The sequence below is a fragment of the Jaculus jaculus genome, chromosome 23, assembly GCF_020740685.1.
Source record: "Jaculus jaculus isolate mJacJac1 chromosome 23, mJacJac1.mat.Y.cur, whole genome shotgun sequence".
Classification (NCBI taxonomy): Eukaryota; Metazoa; Chordata; class Mammalia; order Rodentia; family Dipodidae; genus Jaculus; species Jaculus jaculus.
Window position 1 is genome coordinate 9,104,154 of NC_059124.1, and position 19,066 is coordinate 9,123,219.

A 19,066-nucleotide genomic window follows, 5' to 3' on the forward strand; every position below is an offset into this window, starting at 1 on the left:
GGCATGGGCGCGCACGCCCCGAGGAGGAGAGGGAGCGCGCTAGCTCCAGGGCAGCCGCGGGTTCGAGCCTGGCGCACGCTCCAAGGAGGCGAGGGAGCGCGCTAGCTCCAGGGCGGCCGTGGGTTCGAGCCCGGCGCACGCTCCGAGAAGGAGAGCGAGCGCGCTAGCTCCAGGGCGTCCGCGGATTCGAGCTCAGCGCACGCCCCGAGGAGGAGAGGGAGCGCGCTAGCTGCGGGGCGGCCGCGGGTTCGAGCCCGGCGCACGCCCCGAGGAGGAGAGCGAGCGCGCTAGCTCCAGGGCGGCCGCGGGTTCGAGCCCGGCGCCGGCGGGCGCAGCGCGGCGCGGATGTCGTCCAGGCAGCCGAGCAGCTCCATGTCCCGCAGCGCGCGGCCCAGCAGCTCCAGCGTGGCGGCGCGGCGCGGGGTGCGGCGGCGCCAGGCCTGCAGCATGCAGTAGTGCGTCTCGCGCACGCAGCGCCCGTGCTGCAGCTCCAGGCGCTCGATCTCGTGCTCGCTCAGCCCCAGGCGCCGCACCAGCTCCTTGCAGCGCAGCGGCGGCACGCAGTCCACCACGGCGTAGAGCGTGGCCACGTCGCCCGCGTCGGCCACGTCGGCGTCCGCCCCGCCCTGCCCGAGCGCCGGCACCCGCTCCCCCCACGGGCCGCCCGCTGACCACGGCCCCGGCTCCCGCTGCGGCGGCGGCGGCTGCGGCTGCGGCTGCTGCTGGTGCAGCGGCGCGGGGGTCAGCGGCGTGTAGACGCTGGGGTCCGCCGCGTGCGCCGTGACCGCTGCCCCGGGAGGGGACCCCGCCCGCGGGAAGCTCGGCCAGTGACTGGGCGGGGACGTGGGGCCGCAGGGGACCTGGGCACTGAAGGTGGCATCGAAGCCGGGCGTGCAGCTCGGGGTCGGGGCTGCGTTTGGGGCTAGGGACTTGGTAACAATGGCTTCGGTGGGCCCCTGAAAAAGAAGACCCGCCATGAGTGGGAGGAAGGAAACTGAGTCCCAGCCCTCTCTTTTTTATTTCCCCCCCCACACACACACACCCCTGGATGGGACACTAAGGGAGGCCCACCCCCCCATCCCAGGTAATTTTGAGCATTTAGGAGATCGGTTAAGGAACAATGAAAGAAGTTTGGGGGTAGGCCCCTGGCTTTGCTCTCACCTCTTTTCCAGGTACTGAAGTCCCACAAACTGAAAAGGCAAAGAGAAAAGAAAGCAAGCAAATCAATTTCACTTCCCTCTCTGCAGCCCCTGGCTTCCGGTACTGGGGCTGGCCTTGGGGACTTGTGGTAAAGGGCTTGAGGGCCTATGTGGCCCCAGAGGCCAAAAAAAAAAAAAAAAAAAAAAAAAAAAAACTACTGCTGGGCTGGAGAGATGGCTTAGCGGTTAAGGCATTTGCCTGCGAAGCCAAAGGATTCAGGTTCGATTCTCCAGGACCCACGTTAGCCAGATGCACAAGAGGGCGCACGCATCTGGAGTTCCTTTGCGGTCGGTGGCTGGAGGACCTGGCGCGCCCATTCTGTTTCTTTCTCTCCCTCTCTCCCTCTCTCTTTCTGCCTCTCTCTGCTCGCTCTCTGCTTGCAAATAAATACTTTCTAATCATATACATATATATTAAAAAACTCTACTGATGCCGTATGATTTCCCAACCGCCACGATCTAGGGCTGCAGTAATCCAAGGAGCCGGTCCTCATCTTGCATTTTGCCCGTCCAGCCCCCTTCTGCATTCCCACCTCAGGCCCGGTTCCCCACTCACTGCTGGAGTACAGCCCGGGCTTCCACCGTGGGTAATAGCACATGAGACCCGCGAACAGGAAAGACGCAAGGCAGAGACCCAGGAAGATCACCAAGGGCAACAGAACTGAGGTGCCTGCGGACGGACAAAGCCCAAAGGGGGGAGCTGGGGGGGGGGGGACTAGGGAAGTGGACAGTTGGGTATGGCCACAGGTCATTTCATTTCTTCTCACCTGAGTCCGGAGGGCTTACAAAGTTTTCAGTTGAAGGCAGGCACAATTTTGTACACTCGTCGTTTTTATTACAGCTGAAAGGAGAGACAGCACTGGTGAACAGCCCTGCCTCTCGCTAAGGCACCCACACACGATACGCAGAAGTTGCTGGACATTCCCCTACAACTGTTATTTGCTATATATATATAGTTTGTTAGGCTGACCTGGAATTCACTCTGTAGTCTCAGGGTGGCCTTGAACTCTCAGTGATCCTCCTACCTCTGCCTCCCCAGTGCTGGGATTAAAGGCATGCGCCACCACGCCCAGCGCGTGCCATATATTTTTTTAAATGATTTATTTATGTATGTATGTATTTATTTGAGAGAGAGGAAGAGGCAGAGAGAGAATGGGCGCGCCAGGGCCTCCAGCCACTGCAAACCAGCTCCAGATGTGTGCGCCCCCTTGTGCATCTGGCTTATGTGGGTCCTGGGGAATCAAACGTGGGTCCTTGGGCTTTACTGTAGGCAAACGCCGTAACCGCTAAGCCATCTCTCCAGCCCTGATCTTACTTACTTCCTGCCTAAGGTACGCAAAGTGCTTGAGCTCTGCCTGGGTGCCTGGAGTATGTTTGCTTATGGCGCTGGTGGTGGTGTTCCTCTGTGTGGACCTGTGAAATGGGGTCACTGTCTCCCCCTGGATCTGTAAACTTCAATAAATCCTGTTCCTCCCATAAACTGTGCCGGGCTTGGAAGTTCACCCCCGCAACCTGAAGCTGACTATGACAAGGAGAATAGGCGTAAAAGCTTCTACAAGAAATATCACTGGAAGCCGGGCGTGGTGGCGCACACCTTTAATCCCAGCACTCAGGAGGCAGGGGTAGGAGGATCGCTGTGAGTTCGAGGCCACCCTGAGACTACAGAGTGAATTCCAGGTCAGGTCAGCCTGGGCTAGAGTGAGACCCTACCTTGAGCCCCCCCCCCCCTCAAAAAAAGAAAAAATATCACTGAAAGCAGCTGAAAGCCCCCCCCCCCACACACACACACTCGGCCTATACACCTTTCCATGCTGGGAGCTGTCACAGGGTAGTGTGAGGTGAGAGCTACTCTTGGGGTGGGGGGACGCAGAGGAACTCGAGTAGGAGCTCTCAGCGTAAATCTGAAAACAAGCTGGCTGTGGTGGTGCACGCCTTTAATCCCAGCACTCAGGCTGAGATAGAAGGATTGCCATGAGTTTGAGGCCAGCCTGGAGCTACAAAATGAGTTCCAGGTCAGCCTGGGTTGGAATGAGACCCTGCCTTGGGGAAAAAAAAAAAAAAAAAAAAAGGCGGCGAGGGGTGGGGGAAGCTGGAGCGATGGCTTAGCAGTTAAGTGCTTGCCTGTGAAGCCCAAGGACCCAGGTTCAAGATTTGATTCCCCAGGACCAATGTTAGCCAGATGCACAAGGGGACACACACGTCTGGAGTTTGTTTGCAGTGGCTGGAAGCCCTGGCGTGCCCATTCTCAATCAATCTCTCTCTCTCTCTCTCTCTCTCTCTCTCTCTCTCTATCTCTCTGTGTGTCATTCTCAAATAAATAAAAATAAAAAAGGCACCACTCTACATATTACACATGTGTTCAAAGCCTCCAATTGCACCATGATACATAATTAATTGTAAGGCACAACCTGGTTTCAGAGACATGAAGATATGCAACCTAGAATCAATGAACAATAAATAGGTGGTCCCCACTGCCCAAAATCCGGAAAATGCCAGCCAGCCGTCCTTGGGAGAAGATGAACTCAAAAGACTTCTTAAGCCAGGCTTGGTGGCGCACACCTTTTTTAATCTCAGTACTCAGGAGGCAGAAGTAGGAGAATCGCCATGAGTTCGAGGCCACACCGAGACCACATAGTGAATTCCAGATCAGCCTGAGCTAGAGTGAGACCCTACCTCAAAACAAAGAAACAAAAAAAGACTTCTTAAAATGTCCTCACGTGTTGGAATAGGGGAAAGATATGTCTGATGTCTTGAAGTGTCTCCCACACAGCCAGCTGTAGAGTCCTGAGCACCCTGGGTGTTCTCCCTGCCCTGCTGAAGACTCTCGGGCCCAGCCACTTAGCCACCCTGAGGCACCAAGCAGTGCCAGTCGCTAGCTAGCGGATACTCACTCGCTGCAGGGGACACACTTGTCCTCTCTTGGAAAGAACCCTGCGTGGCACGCGCACACGGTGTTCTGTCTCTCCTGACCTGCAGGAAGAAGGTCTGCAGATTAATGGAGCTGCAGCTGCACCCTGGGGTCAGGGGAGGGGCAGGGGAGGGGGCAGGATGAAGGCAGCAGGGGAGGTGCTGCCGCCTGGGGTAAGGGTGCAGACAGGAGACCTTCCTCCCGAGAAAGGAGCTCCCGTCCAGGTAGGGAGAGCGGTGCTCACAGGGAAGCGTCACGGTGCCATTGAGGCAGAGGCTGCAGTCGATGCACCAGAACAGCTTTTCACCCATGTACTTCCGGAACTGGTTCTTCTTGCAGCCACACTCGGTGTCCCGGTCCACGGCGCACGGAGAGATCTCCACCTGGGACATTTCTGCCGAGGGGTGGGAGATGGGTGAGTCCTGCATCCTGCTTCCGCGTCCAGTCCGTGCGCAGCCGGGACCACAGGTGCACAGGCACTCCCGCCCATATCCCTGTCTCCCCCCTCAAACACACACACACACACACACACACACGCACACGTGTGCACACGCACACGCCCGTGCTCGCTCCCCGGGCTTGCCTTTCCGACACGTGGTGCAGCTGAAACACTGCTTGAGGTGGTTCTCGTAAGCAGTGAAGGTGCCTCTTTCACACACCTTGCAGTCCGTGGCCAGCCCTGGGCCTTTACAGTCATTGTACAGGTAGGTTCCTGTGAGTGAGGTCAGGGTTGGGCGGCAGCTGAGAGCTGAAGGAAGGGAGCTCGGGAGGCGAGCCAAAGGAGAGGGAAGGAAAGAAGAACCCCAGCCCAAGAGAGGCAGCAGGCTCAGACACCCCAACCCCGGCTCCTGAACCAGCCTCGAGGGGACCTGCTCCTACCTTTGTGGCACTTCGTACAGCAGAAAGAAGAGTTCTGAGGGGGTCTGTATTTTCCCTGGGGACACAGATTATCCCTCTCCTCCTGGTCCCCAAGGGGAGGGACCAGTCCAATGACCCCTAAGGGGTGTATCCCCACCAATAGAGCCAGGAGCACCTGGGAAAGAATCAAGAGAGAGAGGGCCGGGCTGGAGAGATGGCTTAGCGATTAAAGAGTTTGCCTGCAAAGCCAAAGGATCCCGGTTCAATTCTCCAGGACCCACGTAAGCCAGATGCACCAGGAGGAGGCGCGCGTGCATCTGGAGTCCCTTTGCAGTGGCTGGAGGCCCTGGTGCGCCCATTCTCTCCCCATCTTTCTCTCTCTCTCAAATAAATTAATTAATTAATTATAGTTTTTAAAAGAGAGGGAGAGAGAGAGGGCACCATGAGAGGTGGGACCTTGTAGGCAGTGAATTGACAGCGTCGGCTCACATTCTCCCTCAGACAGCCGCCCCTGCCTTGCAGTCCGGTTCGCCTGGGTGCAGAAATCTGTCCCCTCAGCCCAAAGGTCCGGCCCCAGCTTATTTATCCTGAAGACGATCAGGGGCTGTTTTGTTGTTTTCATGGCTGGGGATGGAACGCGGGACCTCACAGAGTCACACTGGGCTACGTGCACTCCCAGTCCAGGGCGTGTTCTGGGCCTGGGAACTAGATTTCCTTAGTTCCGATCCCCTTCCTCCACCAGGCAGCCTGAAAGATGAAAGTGGCGCCTCTGCGTCGGCATGCAGGGCTCGCTTTGTGGGCATTCAGAGGTGAGCTGTTGTGATCTGTGAACTCTCCTGGCTTCTATTACCCTGACAACAAGTATTTGGGAAAAACCAGGTGCAGGAGGGGGTGCTGGAGAGATGGCTTAGCGGTTAAGGCGCTTGCCTGCGAAGCCTAAGAACTCATGTTGGAATCTCCAGGTCCCACGTAGGCCAGACGCACAGTGACGCAAACGCTCTATGTCGCACGTGCGCCACAGGGGGGCGCACGCGTCTGCAGTTCACTGGCAGTGGCTGAAGTCTCTGGTGCGCCCATTCTCTCTCTCTCTCTCTCTCTGTCTCTCCTCCTTCTCTCAAAATAAAAAATAAAATAGGGGCTGGAGAGATGGCTTAGAGGTTAAGCACTTGCCTGTGAAGCCTAAGAACCCTGGTTCGAGGCTCGATTCCCAGCACCACATAAACCAGATGCACAAGGTGGCGCACGCATCTGGAGTTCGTTTGCAGTGGCTGGAGGCCCTGGAGCACCCATTCTCTCCCCCCGCCCCTCTCTCTCTCTCTTTGTCTGTCGCTCTCAAATAAATAAATAAGAATAAACACCAAAAAAGAAAAAAAAAATTAAGCCAGGTGTGGTGGCGCACGCATTTAATCCCAGCACTTGGGAGGCAGAGGTAGGAGGAACACCATAAGTTTGAGGCCATCCTGAGACTACATAGTGAATTCCAGGTCAGCCTGGACCACAGTGAGACCCTACCTCGAAAAACCAAAAAAGTAAAATGGGGGCTGGAGAGATGGCTTAGCAGTTAAGACCTTTGCCTGCAAAGCCCAAAGATCCCGGTTCGAATCTCCAGGACCCACGTAAAGCCAGATGCACAAGGGTGGGTCTGGAGTTCCTTTGCAGCAGCTTTCTCTCTCTCAAATAAATAAACAAAATTAAAATAAAATGAATGCATCGGATGGGGATGGAGGCAAGGGATGATCCTGCAGGCACCACTCCGGGGAGTGGGCAGAAGCAAAAGGAAGAAGTGAGCATGTGGGTTGCTGGGCGGAGAGCACAGGGCCTCATACCTGCCCCAAGCCACACACTCAGCTATGAACGTCCCCATCCATTTACTTCAAGCCTTACTCAGAAGCCTGCCCTCGCGGTCCGTCCCCATTGCCTTCCACAGCTAAAGCTACACAGGCTTCCCAGACTGGCACAGACAAAGAGGAAGGGGTGCCAACACCAAAGTTCAGGGGTCAGGGTGGGACGGGCAGGTAACAGGGCTCGGGCGAGGGCAGGTGTGAATCACGCTCAACTACAGCTGGCCACAGGTTGGTGACTGGGCTCAGATGACCAGCGGGCCAAGAGCTGAGGATGTGTCAGGGGATCCCAAAGCCCTTTGAACCCCAGGGCCCTCTCAAAGGTAGGTTTTACAGCCTCAGGCAAAACCCGCAGCAACCAACGGATTTCCCAGTGGGTAAGTGACTGCGTTATGGAGCACGCAAAACTGGAAGTCACCACTGAGCTTAAACGTAGACTGAGCCCTTTGATCTCACCCTTTGATCTGGTCCAACTTATGGTTTTCTTTTTTAAAAAATATCTTATTTTTTTAAGCCTGGCGTGGTGGTGCACGCCTTTAATCCCAGCACTTGGGAGGCAGTGGTTCGAGGATCGCTGTGAGTTCAAGGCCACCCTGAGACGACATAGTTAATTCCAGGACAGCCTGGACCAGAGACCCTACCTCGAAACACCAAAAAAAAAAAAAAAAATCTTTTTTTTATTCGTTTATTTGAGAGAGGGAAAGACGCAGAGTAAGAGAATGGGCACATCAAGGCTTCCAGACCCATGTGTCACCTTGTGCATCTGGCGCTAATGTGAGTCCTGGGGAATAGAGCCTGGGTCCTTTGGCTTTGCAGGCAAGCGCCTTAACCACTAAGCCATCTCTTCAGCCCCAGCTTCTGAGCCTTCATTTTTTTTTTTTTTTTTTGAGGCATGATCACTCTAGCCCAGGCTGACCTGGAATTCACAATGTAACCTCAGGCTGGCCTCAAATTCATAGTGATCTTCCTACCTAGGCCACTGGGACTGAAGGAATGCACCAACATACCGGTCTTGCAATTTTTTTTAAAGTACCCTTTACTATGAACCACTTTATGTAAAAACAGAGACTGTCCTCAAGGTATGTTGAACACTGAGGAACAACTAATCATATCACAGGCAGGCTAGGACAGGAAGGCCTGACCATCCCACAGCTCTCCAGACTCACAGCTGCCCATAGGCCCTACAATGCCAAGGGTTTTGTTTTTGGTTTTTTGGGGTTTTTTTCTGAGGTAGGGTCTGACTATAGCCTAGGTTGACCTGGAATTCACTATGGAGTCTCAGAGTGACCTCGAACTCATGGTGATCCTCCTACCTCTGCCTCCCCAGTGCTGGGATTAAAGGTGTGCGCCACCACACGCAGCATGGTTTTTGTTTTTCAAGATAGGGTCTTGCTCTAGCCCAGGCTCATTTGGAATTCACTATGTAGTCTCAGGGTGGTCTCGAACTCAGGGCAATCCACACACCTCTACTTCAGTTGGGATTAAAGACAAGGGCTGGGATTAAAGATTTGTGTCACCACACCCAGGTCAGTTCCAGGTTTTTTGTTTTGTTTGTTTTGTTTTTTATGGAGGCAAAGCCGCACTCCAGCCAGGCGAGCCTGGAATTCACTATGTAGTCTCAGGTGGCCTTGATCCTCCTACCTCTGCCTCCCAGTGCTAGGATGAAAGACCTGCCCAGCTCAGTTCCAAGTTTGTTTGTTTGTTTATTAATATTTTATTTGTTTATTTGAGGGAGGGAAAGCGGCAGAGTGTGTGTGTGAGAAAGAGAGAGAATGGGTGTGCCAGGGCCTCCAGCTACTGCAAACGAACTCCAGATGCATGCACCACCTTGTGCATCTGGCTTACGTGGGTCCTGGGGAATTGAACCAACCGCTAAGCCATCTCTCCAGCCCTCAGTTCCAGTTTTGAAGGAAGCAAGCACCCCGCCTGCAGCTACAAGCCAGAGGTCAAGAAGCCGGCCTCGGCCACAGAGGTGAGAAGCCACTTGCAGCAGCCTCTTGGGCAGGGCTGCAACACACACACACACACACACACACACACACACAGCGGGCAGGGGCTTCCAGAGTGACCGGAAGAGTTGGCTGTGCGAACTGCCCAATCCGGAAAGTGAGGCAGGCTCCTGTCTCAGAGGAAGAGGAGCTTGCAGCCACTGAGGGCCAGGACACTTCCAATCCTGTCCACAGGAGTTGCAAGGCCAGGTCAGGCGGTGTCACTGAGGGCTTCTGGGATAAACTTCTGGGAGACCTGAGGCTGGTGAGGAATGAGGGAGGTGAGGCCCCACAGCCCTTCCAGAGCTCCAGGGGTTAAGGCAGATCCGGGAAAGGAGTCTATCAGTTCCCAGCAGCTCCGCCCCGGTGACTCAGGCCAGGCAGGGGGAGGGAGGGGAGCTAGGGCCGTGCAGAGGGAACTTGGTCCCTGTCCCCAGCTCCAGGGTCCATGAGTCAGCCAAAACAAGAGCCCGCCCGCCAGTGGCACCCCCTCTGCTCCCCTGTCCTGGAGGGCAGTATGTCCCACTCACCTCCACTCAGAGCCCCCTTCTCCCCCTCCCCCCTTTAAAAGAGCCAGACCATGGACCCACTGCTTTCGGGAAAATGCCTCCCTCTCCCTCTCCATCCCAAAGGGAAGCCTTGCTGACCTCTGGCTTCCTCCCATCAGGCCAGGAGCCTCCTCGCCTCCTCCCAGAGGACCCCTCCCCTCCCACCCACTCTCCCTCCCTCCACATCCTTCCCTTAGCCTGGCCCTCGCCCTGGCTCCGCCCCCAGCAGAAACCAGTCCCAGTCCCTGGACTCCGGCTCTCTCTCTGCCCTAGGCTCTCAACGCTGGCCCCCCTGACGCTCCCCAGTTCCAGCACGAAGCAAACCCCGGCTGACCCCCCACCCTTCAACACCCCACTGTGGTTCACCACATTCCCACAGCCCGCCCAGCTCTGGCCAGTTGCATTGGGCTTGGGGGCTCCCGAGGGTCCCTAGTCCTCATCCTTAGGAAGCAGGGTTACTTAAGAGCTCACAGCTCCTCCCCAGGCTTGGCAGCTGCACACACACACACAAAAATAATAACTGCATGGACCGGCTGGAAGGGGCAGGAAGCACCCTATTCCACGCGTTCCAGGGGCACCAGAGTCCTTGCGCTCTCCCAGCGGGCACCATTTGTGGGCACCTGCCCGCCCCGCGGAGCAGCTGCATTAGGAGGCAAACCACAGAGGCTCCGGAGGGCGTCAACTCCAGAGGCTCACTGAGCCCGGGGCCTGGGCTTGGAGCAGAGGAGAGGCAGGAAGCTGGGGGTGCCTGTGGAGAGACAGTTGAGGGGTGGCCCAGCACCGCTCCAAATCCCCCTCAACTTCCGCCTGGGGAGGTCTTCAGTGTGACTTCCTGTGCTGCTGGGGTTGATTCGGAGCAGGGGCAGAGAAGCCGGAGATGGACCCTGTGGTCTAACCTTGACCAGGCCACCGCTCCGAGACTCACTTCACTGTGCCCGTCAGTGTGCTCTCTGCATTAAAATGCGCTCCACTTAGGGCCGGTGCAAAGGCAAAGGACCCAGGTTCGATTCCCCAGGACCCATGTTAGCCAGATGCACAAGGGGGCGCATGTGTCTGGAGTTCGTTTGCAGTAGCTGGAGGCCCTGGCGCGCCCCATTCTTTCTCTCTCTCTCCCTCCCTCTCTGTCAAATTAATAAAAAATAAAATATAAAAAATATGTTATGAGCTGTGGGGAGCTCATAAGTGTCTCCTCTGAAGGTCGCCATGCAATCCCACCTCCCACCATGAAGCCCTCCACTGATGACTCACGTCACCCCGCCCCCCCCCCCCCAGCAAGCTCATTGGACGCTCAGTCCCAGCTCAAGTTAAATAACATGAAATAGCATTCTTCCAGAACCAGGCCCGAAGAACCAGCGGTGGGGTCCACAGCCATTGTCTTCCACTCCAGTGATGATGAGGGAGGCAGGCAGACAGCACCCCCATCCCAAAGGGATACGTGTGCCCCCCCCCCCCCAGAACAGTTTCAAACTGCGCAGCTCCGTGGTCATGCACACGCTCGGGCCCACGCCCCTCATGACAACTCTCAGCCAGTTCCATTGACAAGCAAATGCAACCACAAGGAAAGCTGATTAATCCTAGCACTCGGGAGGCAGAGGTAGTATGATCGCTGTGAGTTCAAGTCCACCCTGAGACTCCATAGTGAATTCCAGGTCAGCCTGGGCTAGAGTGAGACCCTACCTCAAAAAAACAACAACAAAAAAAAAAACCTGAGAACTTCTGTCCCAACCGATCTGACCCCCCACTTCTACTTGGCCAATCTTACTCTGCCCCAAACTGAACCCTCACCTAAGACATATGTCACATCACCGATGCTGAGACCTCAGAGCCCCTGACCCTAGCCTGCTACTGTCCCCTGCCCTGCCAACTCCCCTTGCTGTCCTTTCTCTGTCATTTCTGCTCCCTCCCTGTTCCTGGGTTACCACACACTGGGTTATGGATTATTACGACGGCCTGCCTCTTTCCTCCTCCAGTATAAGGTCTTGGGGGCTTGCTGGGTTGCCCAAGTTGGCCTCCGTTTCCTGGATCACACGATGGCCCTTGCCTCAGCCTCTGCTGGGACTGTAGCCATCTACATATTTTCCTATCTGAATTCAGGCTTCAACTTGCATCACCGGAGTGTCAATCTTCGTCACCACCTCCAGGGCCTGGCTGCAAACATGCCCAGGGATCCTTGCCAGAGAGCCAGAGCGCGCACGGCAGAGCCATCTCACTGTTACTCAGAATACAATCTGGGCAGTACAGCTGAGAAACTCCTCCATTCCTCTTGGGTCCATCTACAAGATTTTATTTTTTTTTTTTTTTTTTTTTTTTTTTTGGTTTTTCAAGGTAGAGTCTCACTCTAGCCCAGGCTAACCTGGAATTCATTCTGTAGTCTCAGGGTGGCCTCGAGCTCATTGCGATCCTCCTACCTCTGCCTTCTCAGTGCTGGGATTAAAGGCATGTGCCACCACGCCTGGCTAGTTTTCTTTAAGAAAAAAAAAAAAATTAGTCAAGGGCTAGAGGGATGGCTTAGCAGTTCAGGCATTTGTTTGTGAAGCCAAAGGACCTAGGTTCAATTCCCCAGGACCCAAGTAAGCCAGATGCACCTGGTGGCACAAGTGCCTGAAGTTTGTTTGCAATGGCTGAAGGCGCTGGTGTACCTATTCTCTCCCTCTCCATCTCTCTCTCAAATAAATAATTAAAAAATAAAACCAAAAAAAAAAAAAAAAGCCATGGTGGCGCATGCCTTTAATCCCAGCACTTGGGAGGCAGAGGTAGGAGGATCGCCATGAGTTCAAGACCACCCTGAGATACATAGTTAATTCCAGGTCAGCCTGGGCCAGAGTGAGACCCTACCTCAAACAACCAAAATAATAATAACAGTAATTTCAAAAAACTAGTCAAAATCCCATGGACACAGGAGGCCAGGAACGCAAGAGGAGTAACGCCTGCTGTCGTCAGCTAAACGCGTATATTACGTGAGCGCTCAGGGTTCATGCCCATATGCTAATGCTCCTCTCACTTTTGGTTAGAGAAGCTTCTCCTATCAAGTGGCAGTGACCACTGGGATGACTCAAAAGTCACCACAGTGCTGTAAAGAAAGGAGAGTGAGTGGAGTGTCCAACACTGAGACACCTGTCTCTACCACACATTCCAAGGCTCAGGGTCCATGGCAGAAGTGGCATAAAGAACGTAAGAGCTGGGCGTGGTGGCGCACGTCTTTAATGCCAGCACTCGGGAGGCAGAGGAAGGATGATCATTTTGAGTTCAAGGCCACCCTGAGACTCCATAGTGAATTCCAGGTCAGTCTGGACTAGAGTGAGACCCTACCTCAAAAAACCAAAACCAGGGCTGGAGAGATGGCTTAGCGGTTAAGTGCTTGCCTGTGAAGCCTAACGACCCTGGTTCGAGGTTCCATTCCCCAGGACCCACGTTAGCCAGATGCACAAGGGGGCGCACGCGTCTAGAGTTCGTTTGCAGTGGCTGGAGGCCCTGGTGCGCCCATTCTCTCTCTTTCTCTGCCTCTCTCTCTCTCTCTCTCTCTCTCTCTTTCTCTCTGTCAGTCTCAAATAAATAAATAAAACCAAAACCAAACAAAGAATGTAAGAGCCAAAGGAAGGGTAGGACTACTTACAATGCACTTTACCAGGCACAAAATGGCCTGGATATCGTGACCTCCTAGTGCCTGACACTACCTACACATGACCTTCATAATAGGAGGAAAAGATGATGACATCAAAATAAAAGAGGAACTGATTGAGATGATGAGGGGGTGTGATCGAGGCTGGATTTGTGAGGGGAAAGTAGGGATAGCGAGGGAATGATCATGGTTTCTTTTCTATAATTATAGAAGCTATCAATAAATAGATTTAAAAAAGGGGAAAAATAAGAAAGTTAAAAAAAGGGGCTGGAGAGATGGCTTAGCGGTTAAGGCACTTGCCTACAAAGCCAAAGGACCGAGGTTTGAATCCCCAGGACCAGCATAAGCCAGACGCACAAGGTAGCACATTCATCTGGAGATCATTTGCAGTGGATAGAGGCCCTTGTGCACCCATTCTCATTCTCTCTCTCTCTCATTCAAAATAAAAAAAAATTAAAAAAACAGTTTTTTTTTGTTTTGTTTTTTTCAAGGTAAGGTGTCACTCTAGCCCAGGCTGACCTGGAATTCACTATGGAGTCTCAGGGTGGCCTCAAACTCATGGCAATCCTCCTGCCTCTGCCTCCCAAGGGCTGGGATTAGAGGCGTGCGCCACCACACCTGGCAAAAATAAAATACTTTTTTAAGCTAAAAAACATATATATCTCTATCTGAGGTGATGGCACATGCCTTTGATCCCAGCCCTTGGGAGGCAGAGGTAAGAAGACGGCTGTGTGGAATTAGAGAGTGAGTGAGTTCCAGGTCGGACTGGGCTACAGTGAAACCCTACCTCTAAACAACAACAAATGCATGTATGCGTGTGTAGAAAGCACACCAGGCCCTCCTGCCACCGCAAAGAACGGCACAAGCATGCGCCACTTTGTACACCTGGCTTTATGTGGGTACCGGGAAATCAAACCCAGGCTGTGAGGGCTTTGCAAGCAAGTGCCTTTAACCGCAGAGCCGTATTCCCAGCCCTCTTCTCAGTTTTTTGAGACAGGTTCTCAAGTGGCTCAGGCTGGCCTTGAACTCCTCAAGCTCCTTCTCCCACCTCCCAGCTCGGGCTTACACTCGGGTGTGCACCACCGTTGCCCGAGGGCTCAAGATCACTTTTTCACCAGGAGGCTCAGGTAGGAGGACTGCTGTGAGTGTGAGGCCAGCTTGGCCTAGACGGAGGCTCCGCCTCAAAAATAAATAAATAAATAAACTATACACATATACATATTTGTTTTTCACATGCCCCAGCGTTCCTCAATATTATCATCCCACCCAAGCTAAGGTGTTCAGCTCCCGTCTCCACCGCCCGTCCACACGGTCGGTACCTGTCTGTCCACTCCTCTGCTCTCCCCTAGCCTGGTCTCCCGCTTCCTCTCTCCACCCCACTCCTTGCTAGCCATCCTGCCACGCAGTAACGTCGTTTCTTATGTTTTATTGTTATTATTGTTAACTAGATGTTTCGTATGGATCCATGGTGTGTTGGCACCCTCTTCTCCCTCGTCTCTGCCGCCATTCCGTTGGTGATGTTCCCCGGTAGGGTGGCAGGTATCCCCCATGGGGTAGTTTATGTGCTGTGAGAGCAGCAGTCAGTTATTTGGGGCGGGGGAGAGGGGACCCCTCTGGACGTGATGTCCCAACCTCACGAAGTGACTTCTAACGTCCACTCCAAACCTACATTCCTGCGAGGCATTCCCCCCACCCATCTAACCAATCCCTTGTTCCTAAATTCAGCAATTCAAAGGACAAGGTCTCCATTTCAGTTCCTGCACGGGTGCTGGGGATGCCAGCCTGGGTGAGACACAGCTCATGGTCTCAGGAAATCCCAGCGTGCCCAACTGTGAGCCTCAGGATGGACACCAGCCTGCTTGGCCACTAAGCAAGAAGAGGGCTAGCCGCCATGGTGGCGCGCATCTTTACCCCCAGCACCCACTCCGGAGGCTGAGGTAGGAGGATCCCTGTGAGTTTGAGGCCAGTGTGAGGCTACACAGTGAATTCCAGCTCAGCCTGGGCTAGAAGGAGACCCTACCTCAAACCCCCCTACCAAAAAAAAAAGAAAGAAAGAGAAAAAAGGTGCACCACACCCTCCTTCCTAGTAAGGACTGCAGGACACCACACCACACCAAGGCCTTGGGGGAGATCGCTTCCCTCCAGAGCATCCAAAATCATTTTCACCATAAGCCGTCTTAGCTCCTAGATTGTAAAGTCTTGGAGAGTGGGAAAATCACGCTGTCTGTCTTGCCACATCCCCTGCCCCTGCTGCTCCTCCCAGGCACACATATATGCACATATATACCTCATACATGTCTGCTCTGTACTGCGACTTGAGAAAGCCAGTGGAAACCTGGGCAGGCCTCACCTGCCTTCCCTTGCTCCTCAGCTCCGGTCCACGGGGGTCCCATCCCCACGTGGACCACCACAGCTGGAGAAAGTGCTTTCCCCGGCCTGTTCAGGACACCTCATTCTACCAAACACCAGTGGCTAGGGAAGGAGGGTTGCTAATCGAATTAGTGGTGAGTACTACAAGAGCTGAATGATCGCCTATTCGTTGCATCAGAGATTTCACTCACCTCTAATCCTAGTCCCTGAAACAGAGTCTTAGCACAGAAACAGACAGTAAATACATTGAATGGAAATGAATCCATGCACGTATTTAATCTTAAAACAACACTGTGAGAGCCAGGCGCGGTGGCGTGCGACTTTAATCCCAGCCCTCGGGAGGCAGAGGTAGGAGGATGACTGTGAGTTCGAGGCCACCCTGAGACTACATAGTGAATTCCAGATCAGCCTGGGCCAGAGTGAAACCCTACCTCGAAAAACCAAAATAATAATAATAACAACAACAACAACAACAACACTATAAGCATGGTGCTACCTGCCTTTTTAATCCCAGCCCAGGGAAGCTGAGGTAGGAGAAGGACCATGGATTCAAGGCCAGCCTGGAACTACAGAGTTCCAGGTTGGCCTGGGCTAGAGTAAGACCCTGCCTCAAATAAAAAACAGCCTCTTAAATAAATGACACTAAGAGATAACAATCACTATACCCATTTTAGAGATAAAGTAAGTAAGGGATGATTAGTTCGTGTGGCTGTGGCAAGAGGATGAAAGGTACTGAATGCAGGTGATCTACTCAGGAAGAGAGCAGAATTAAGCGAGTGGGGCAGCCGCTGTGAGAAGGAGGCAAGGCGACTCTAGGAGACAGCAGAGGAAGGATTAGAAGCGGGGAGACCAGGTGCTGCTTGGGGTCAGGGATCTTGGGACTTGAGCAGAGGAGAGAGAGGTCAGAACGGGGCTCCATAAGGAGAGGGGGAAAGAAAGGATGTGGAGCCGGGCGTGGTGGCGCACGCCTTTAATCCCAGCACTCGGGAGGCAGAGGTAGGAGGATTGCCATGAGTTCAAGGCCACCCTGAGATGGTCAGCCTGGACCAGAGTGAGACTCTACCTCGAAAAAAGAAAAAAAAAAAAAAAAGAAAGGATGTGGAGGGAGAAAGGGGGTGCAGGGAAGGGACCTGACTAAGGTACCACTGCCCTCACCAGCAAGAAAGTCCACTCAAGTGTCCAGAGAGCTGGGGCTCTGGGGAACCTGCGTGAGATGATGTCAGAGAGGGGGACATTTTCCAGTGACGAGAACAACTTCCCCAATCTGAGCCGTGGGATGAGATGTGGAGGGACTGTTGTTTAGGCGGTGGAAAGGGAGCGCCCAGAGGAACGTGCCCAGGTAGAGAAGGTGCCAGGCACCTTGAGGGGGTGTGGGGGGGGTGGTGGCCCGACAAGGGGCCACAGCCTGGAAGCAGAGCCCAGAGGAAGAAGTGGACACGGGAGCCCTGGGGGTGGGGGAGAAGCCTGGGCCTGGCGGACCACTTCCAAACAGTTTCCCTTCCCACCCCCGTCACACAACATCCCAAACCTGTTCCCCTAAAGTCATCCCCTTCCTGTTCACTCAGTCTCCCCACATTCCACCCCAGGCTGTCCAGCTGCTCGCCCTGCCTGGCCGGATCCACCATCACCAGCGGCAGCAGCAGCACCTCCAAACTCTGACTCCCCGAGTCTCCCAGCTCTCTTCTCACACTCGCCCTTTCTTTGCAATTCTTCCCCCCCCCCCCCCGCAATCTTGCTCCCTTCCCTGGCTCCTTTACCCCCTCCCCAAGACACTGCATGGACGAATAGGGAAACCGGAGAGGTGAAGGCCCAGCAGGCCCCCCCCCCCCACGAGAAGTGCCAGTTCTCCACACCCCCCCTCCCCGTGCCAGGGCGCCCACCGTCCCGTCCAGGGGTGCCCACGTCTCTCACCAGCGGCAGCAGCAGGCCTGGCACGGGCACGGTGCGGAGGCCCATGTCCCGCCGGCGGTGGCTTCTCACTCCCCCATCGGGGCTGCGGAGCGGGCGGCTGGCAGCGCAGGGGAAATCTGGGCTGGGGGGGGGGGGGGGAGAGGCGGGCAGGGTCGTGCCCAGTGGGGGGGGGGTGGTCGTGAGCTGCCCTGGCCTCGGAAGGGGTGGTGGTGCAGGGGTTCGAACTCGGAGGTTGGCGGGGCGTTCGCTCGTCCCAACCGGGAGTCCCCGAGCGCGCACCGGAGCGGCGCGGAGGAGGTGGCGGCCGGGGAGGCGGCGCGGCGGGGCTGGCTGGTGTTGCAAGAACAGGCACCGGAAGAGCCCGGGCCGGGGCGGAGGAGGGAGCAGGGCCCCGCTTCTCTTAACGCTTTGTAGCCCAGGCACCCAGTCGTCCCCGATCGGACCGCACGGCCTGGGGGAACCCCCGCCCCCCACCCCCGCCCAGCGCGCCAGCCCCGAGGCTCCCGAGCTCACCTGACGTTTACTGGGGAGGAGATCAGAGTAACTGAGTTCCAATACGGAATTCTGGGCTGCTTCCCAATTTGCAAAGAGAAGGAAGATAGGAGCGGCTGGAAGGATTTCTAGAGACCCGGGAGATGCCCGACGGGTAACTCCCCGTTCCCCCAGTGCCCCACCCCACCCCCCCCACTCCATCCAGTGTGTCCTGCTTGGCACACTTTTCGTGAGAATGTATCCATCCAGCTCAAATCTGGGAGAAAGACCTAGTTTTCTGCCTGGCCTGCGGGGCGTGGGGGCGTGGGAGGGGGGGGCTCCTGACCTTCAAGCCCCCTGTTTCTCATCCAGTCTCTCTGCCTGCAAGGCTGTGCCACCAATCACGGAACATCAGGCTTACTTAAATGGGAGTGGCGGGACTGCAGAGACCGCTCCAGTGGTTAAGGCGCGTGCCTGTGAAGCCTAAGGACGCAGGTTCAATTCTCCAGGCCCCACGTTGTCAGACGCACAAGGTGGAGTGCACGCATCTGGAGTTTGTTTGCAAAGGCCCCGCCGGAGGGCCTGACGTGCCCGTTCTCTCTCTGTCTCAAATAAATAAATAAATAAATAAATAAATAAATAAATAAATAAAATCTTGCCGGGCGTGGTGGCTCATGCCTTTAATCCCAACACTCGGGAGGCAGAGGTAGGAGAATCGCGGGGAGTTCCAGGCCACCCTGAGAATACAGAGTGAATTCCAGGAATACAGAGTGAATTCCAGGTCAGCCTGGGCTAGAGTGAGAACCTACCTCGAAAAAAAAGAAAAAAATCTTTAAGTGGGTGTGGCGGTGCCCTCCCCAACAGGGAAAGTGATGCCATGAAACAGACCGTGTCTATGAGAGGCTTCCAGATGAACGGTGTCATTCGTTTGTTCCCAGAGCCCTTTTCCCAAATATTCTTGGTTGGTTTTGCTCTGTTTTGTTTTTTTTTTTTTTTTTCCCAGACAAGGTCTCAGGTAGCTCTGGCTGTATTTAAATTCCTGTGTATCTAAAGATGACCTTTAATGCCTGATCCCTTTGCCTTCCCCTCCGGAGTGGTGAAACGATGGGCATGCACCACCATACCTGAACCCATTTTTTTTGTTGTTGTTTTGTTTTGGGGGGATTTAAAAAAATATTTTATTTTATTTATTTATTTGACAGCGAAAGAGGGAGAGAGAAAGAGAAAGAATGGGCACTCCAGGGCCTCCAGTCACTGAAGACCAACTCCAGACGTGTACGCCGCCTTGTGCAGCTGGCTAATGTGGCTCCTGGGGAATCAAACCTGGGTCCTTTGGCTTTGCAGGCAAATGCC

General features: G+C 54.6%; 1 protein-coding gene across 1 annotated transcript; it reads right to left on the minus strand.

Moving 5' to 3' along the window:
• Positions 1-287: 287 nt before the first annotated feature.
• Tnfrsf1a (TNF receptor superfamily member 1A) lies at positions 288-17,592 on the minus strand. The gene is made up of 9 exons (XM_045139802.1): positions 17,243-17,592; positions 4,987-5,140; positions 4,691-4,819; positions 4,352-4,501; positions 4,091-4,169; positions 1,967-2,040; positions 1,756-1,869; positions 1,162-1,190; positions 288-956 (listed from the first exon to the last, which is right to left on the minus strand). Exons 1-9 carry the CDS (start codon positions 17,285-17,287, stop codon positions 288-290), a joined length of 1,443 nt encoding a protein of 480 aa, XP_044995737.1. The 5' UTR covers positions 17,288-17,592.
• Positions 17,593-19,066: the final 1,474 nt, after the last annotated feature.

What these genes read in the sequence shown, in the direction of transcription:
- Tnfrsf1a (XM_045139802.1), bottom strand. Translation starts at nt 17,287, where the DNA reads ATGGGCCTCCGCACCGTGCCCGTGCCAGGCCTGCTGCTGCCGCTG. An exon ending in TGGCACCGTGACGCTTCCCT is followed by an intron (nt 4,170 to 4,351) that starts GTGAGCACCGCT and finishes TTCTTCCTGCAG; the next exon opens with GTCAGGAGAGACAGAACACC. An exon ending in GCCCGGGCTGTACTCCAGCA is followed by an intron (nt 1,191 to 1,755) that starts GTGAGTGGGGAA and finishes TTGCCTTTTCAG; the next exon opens with TTTGTGGGACTTCAGTACCT.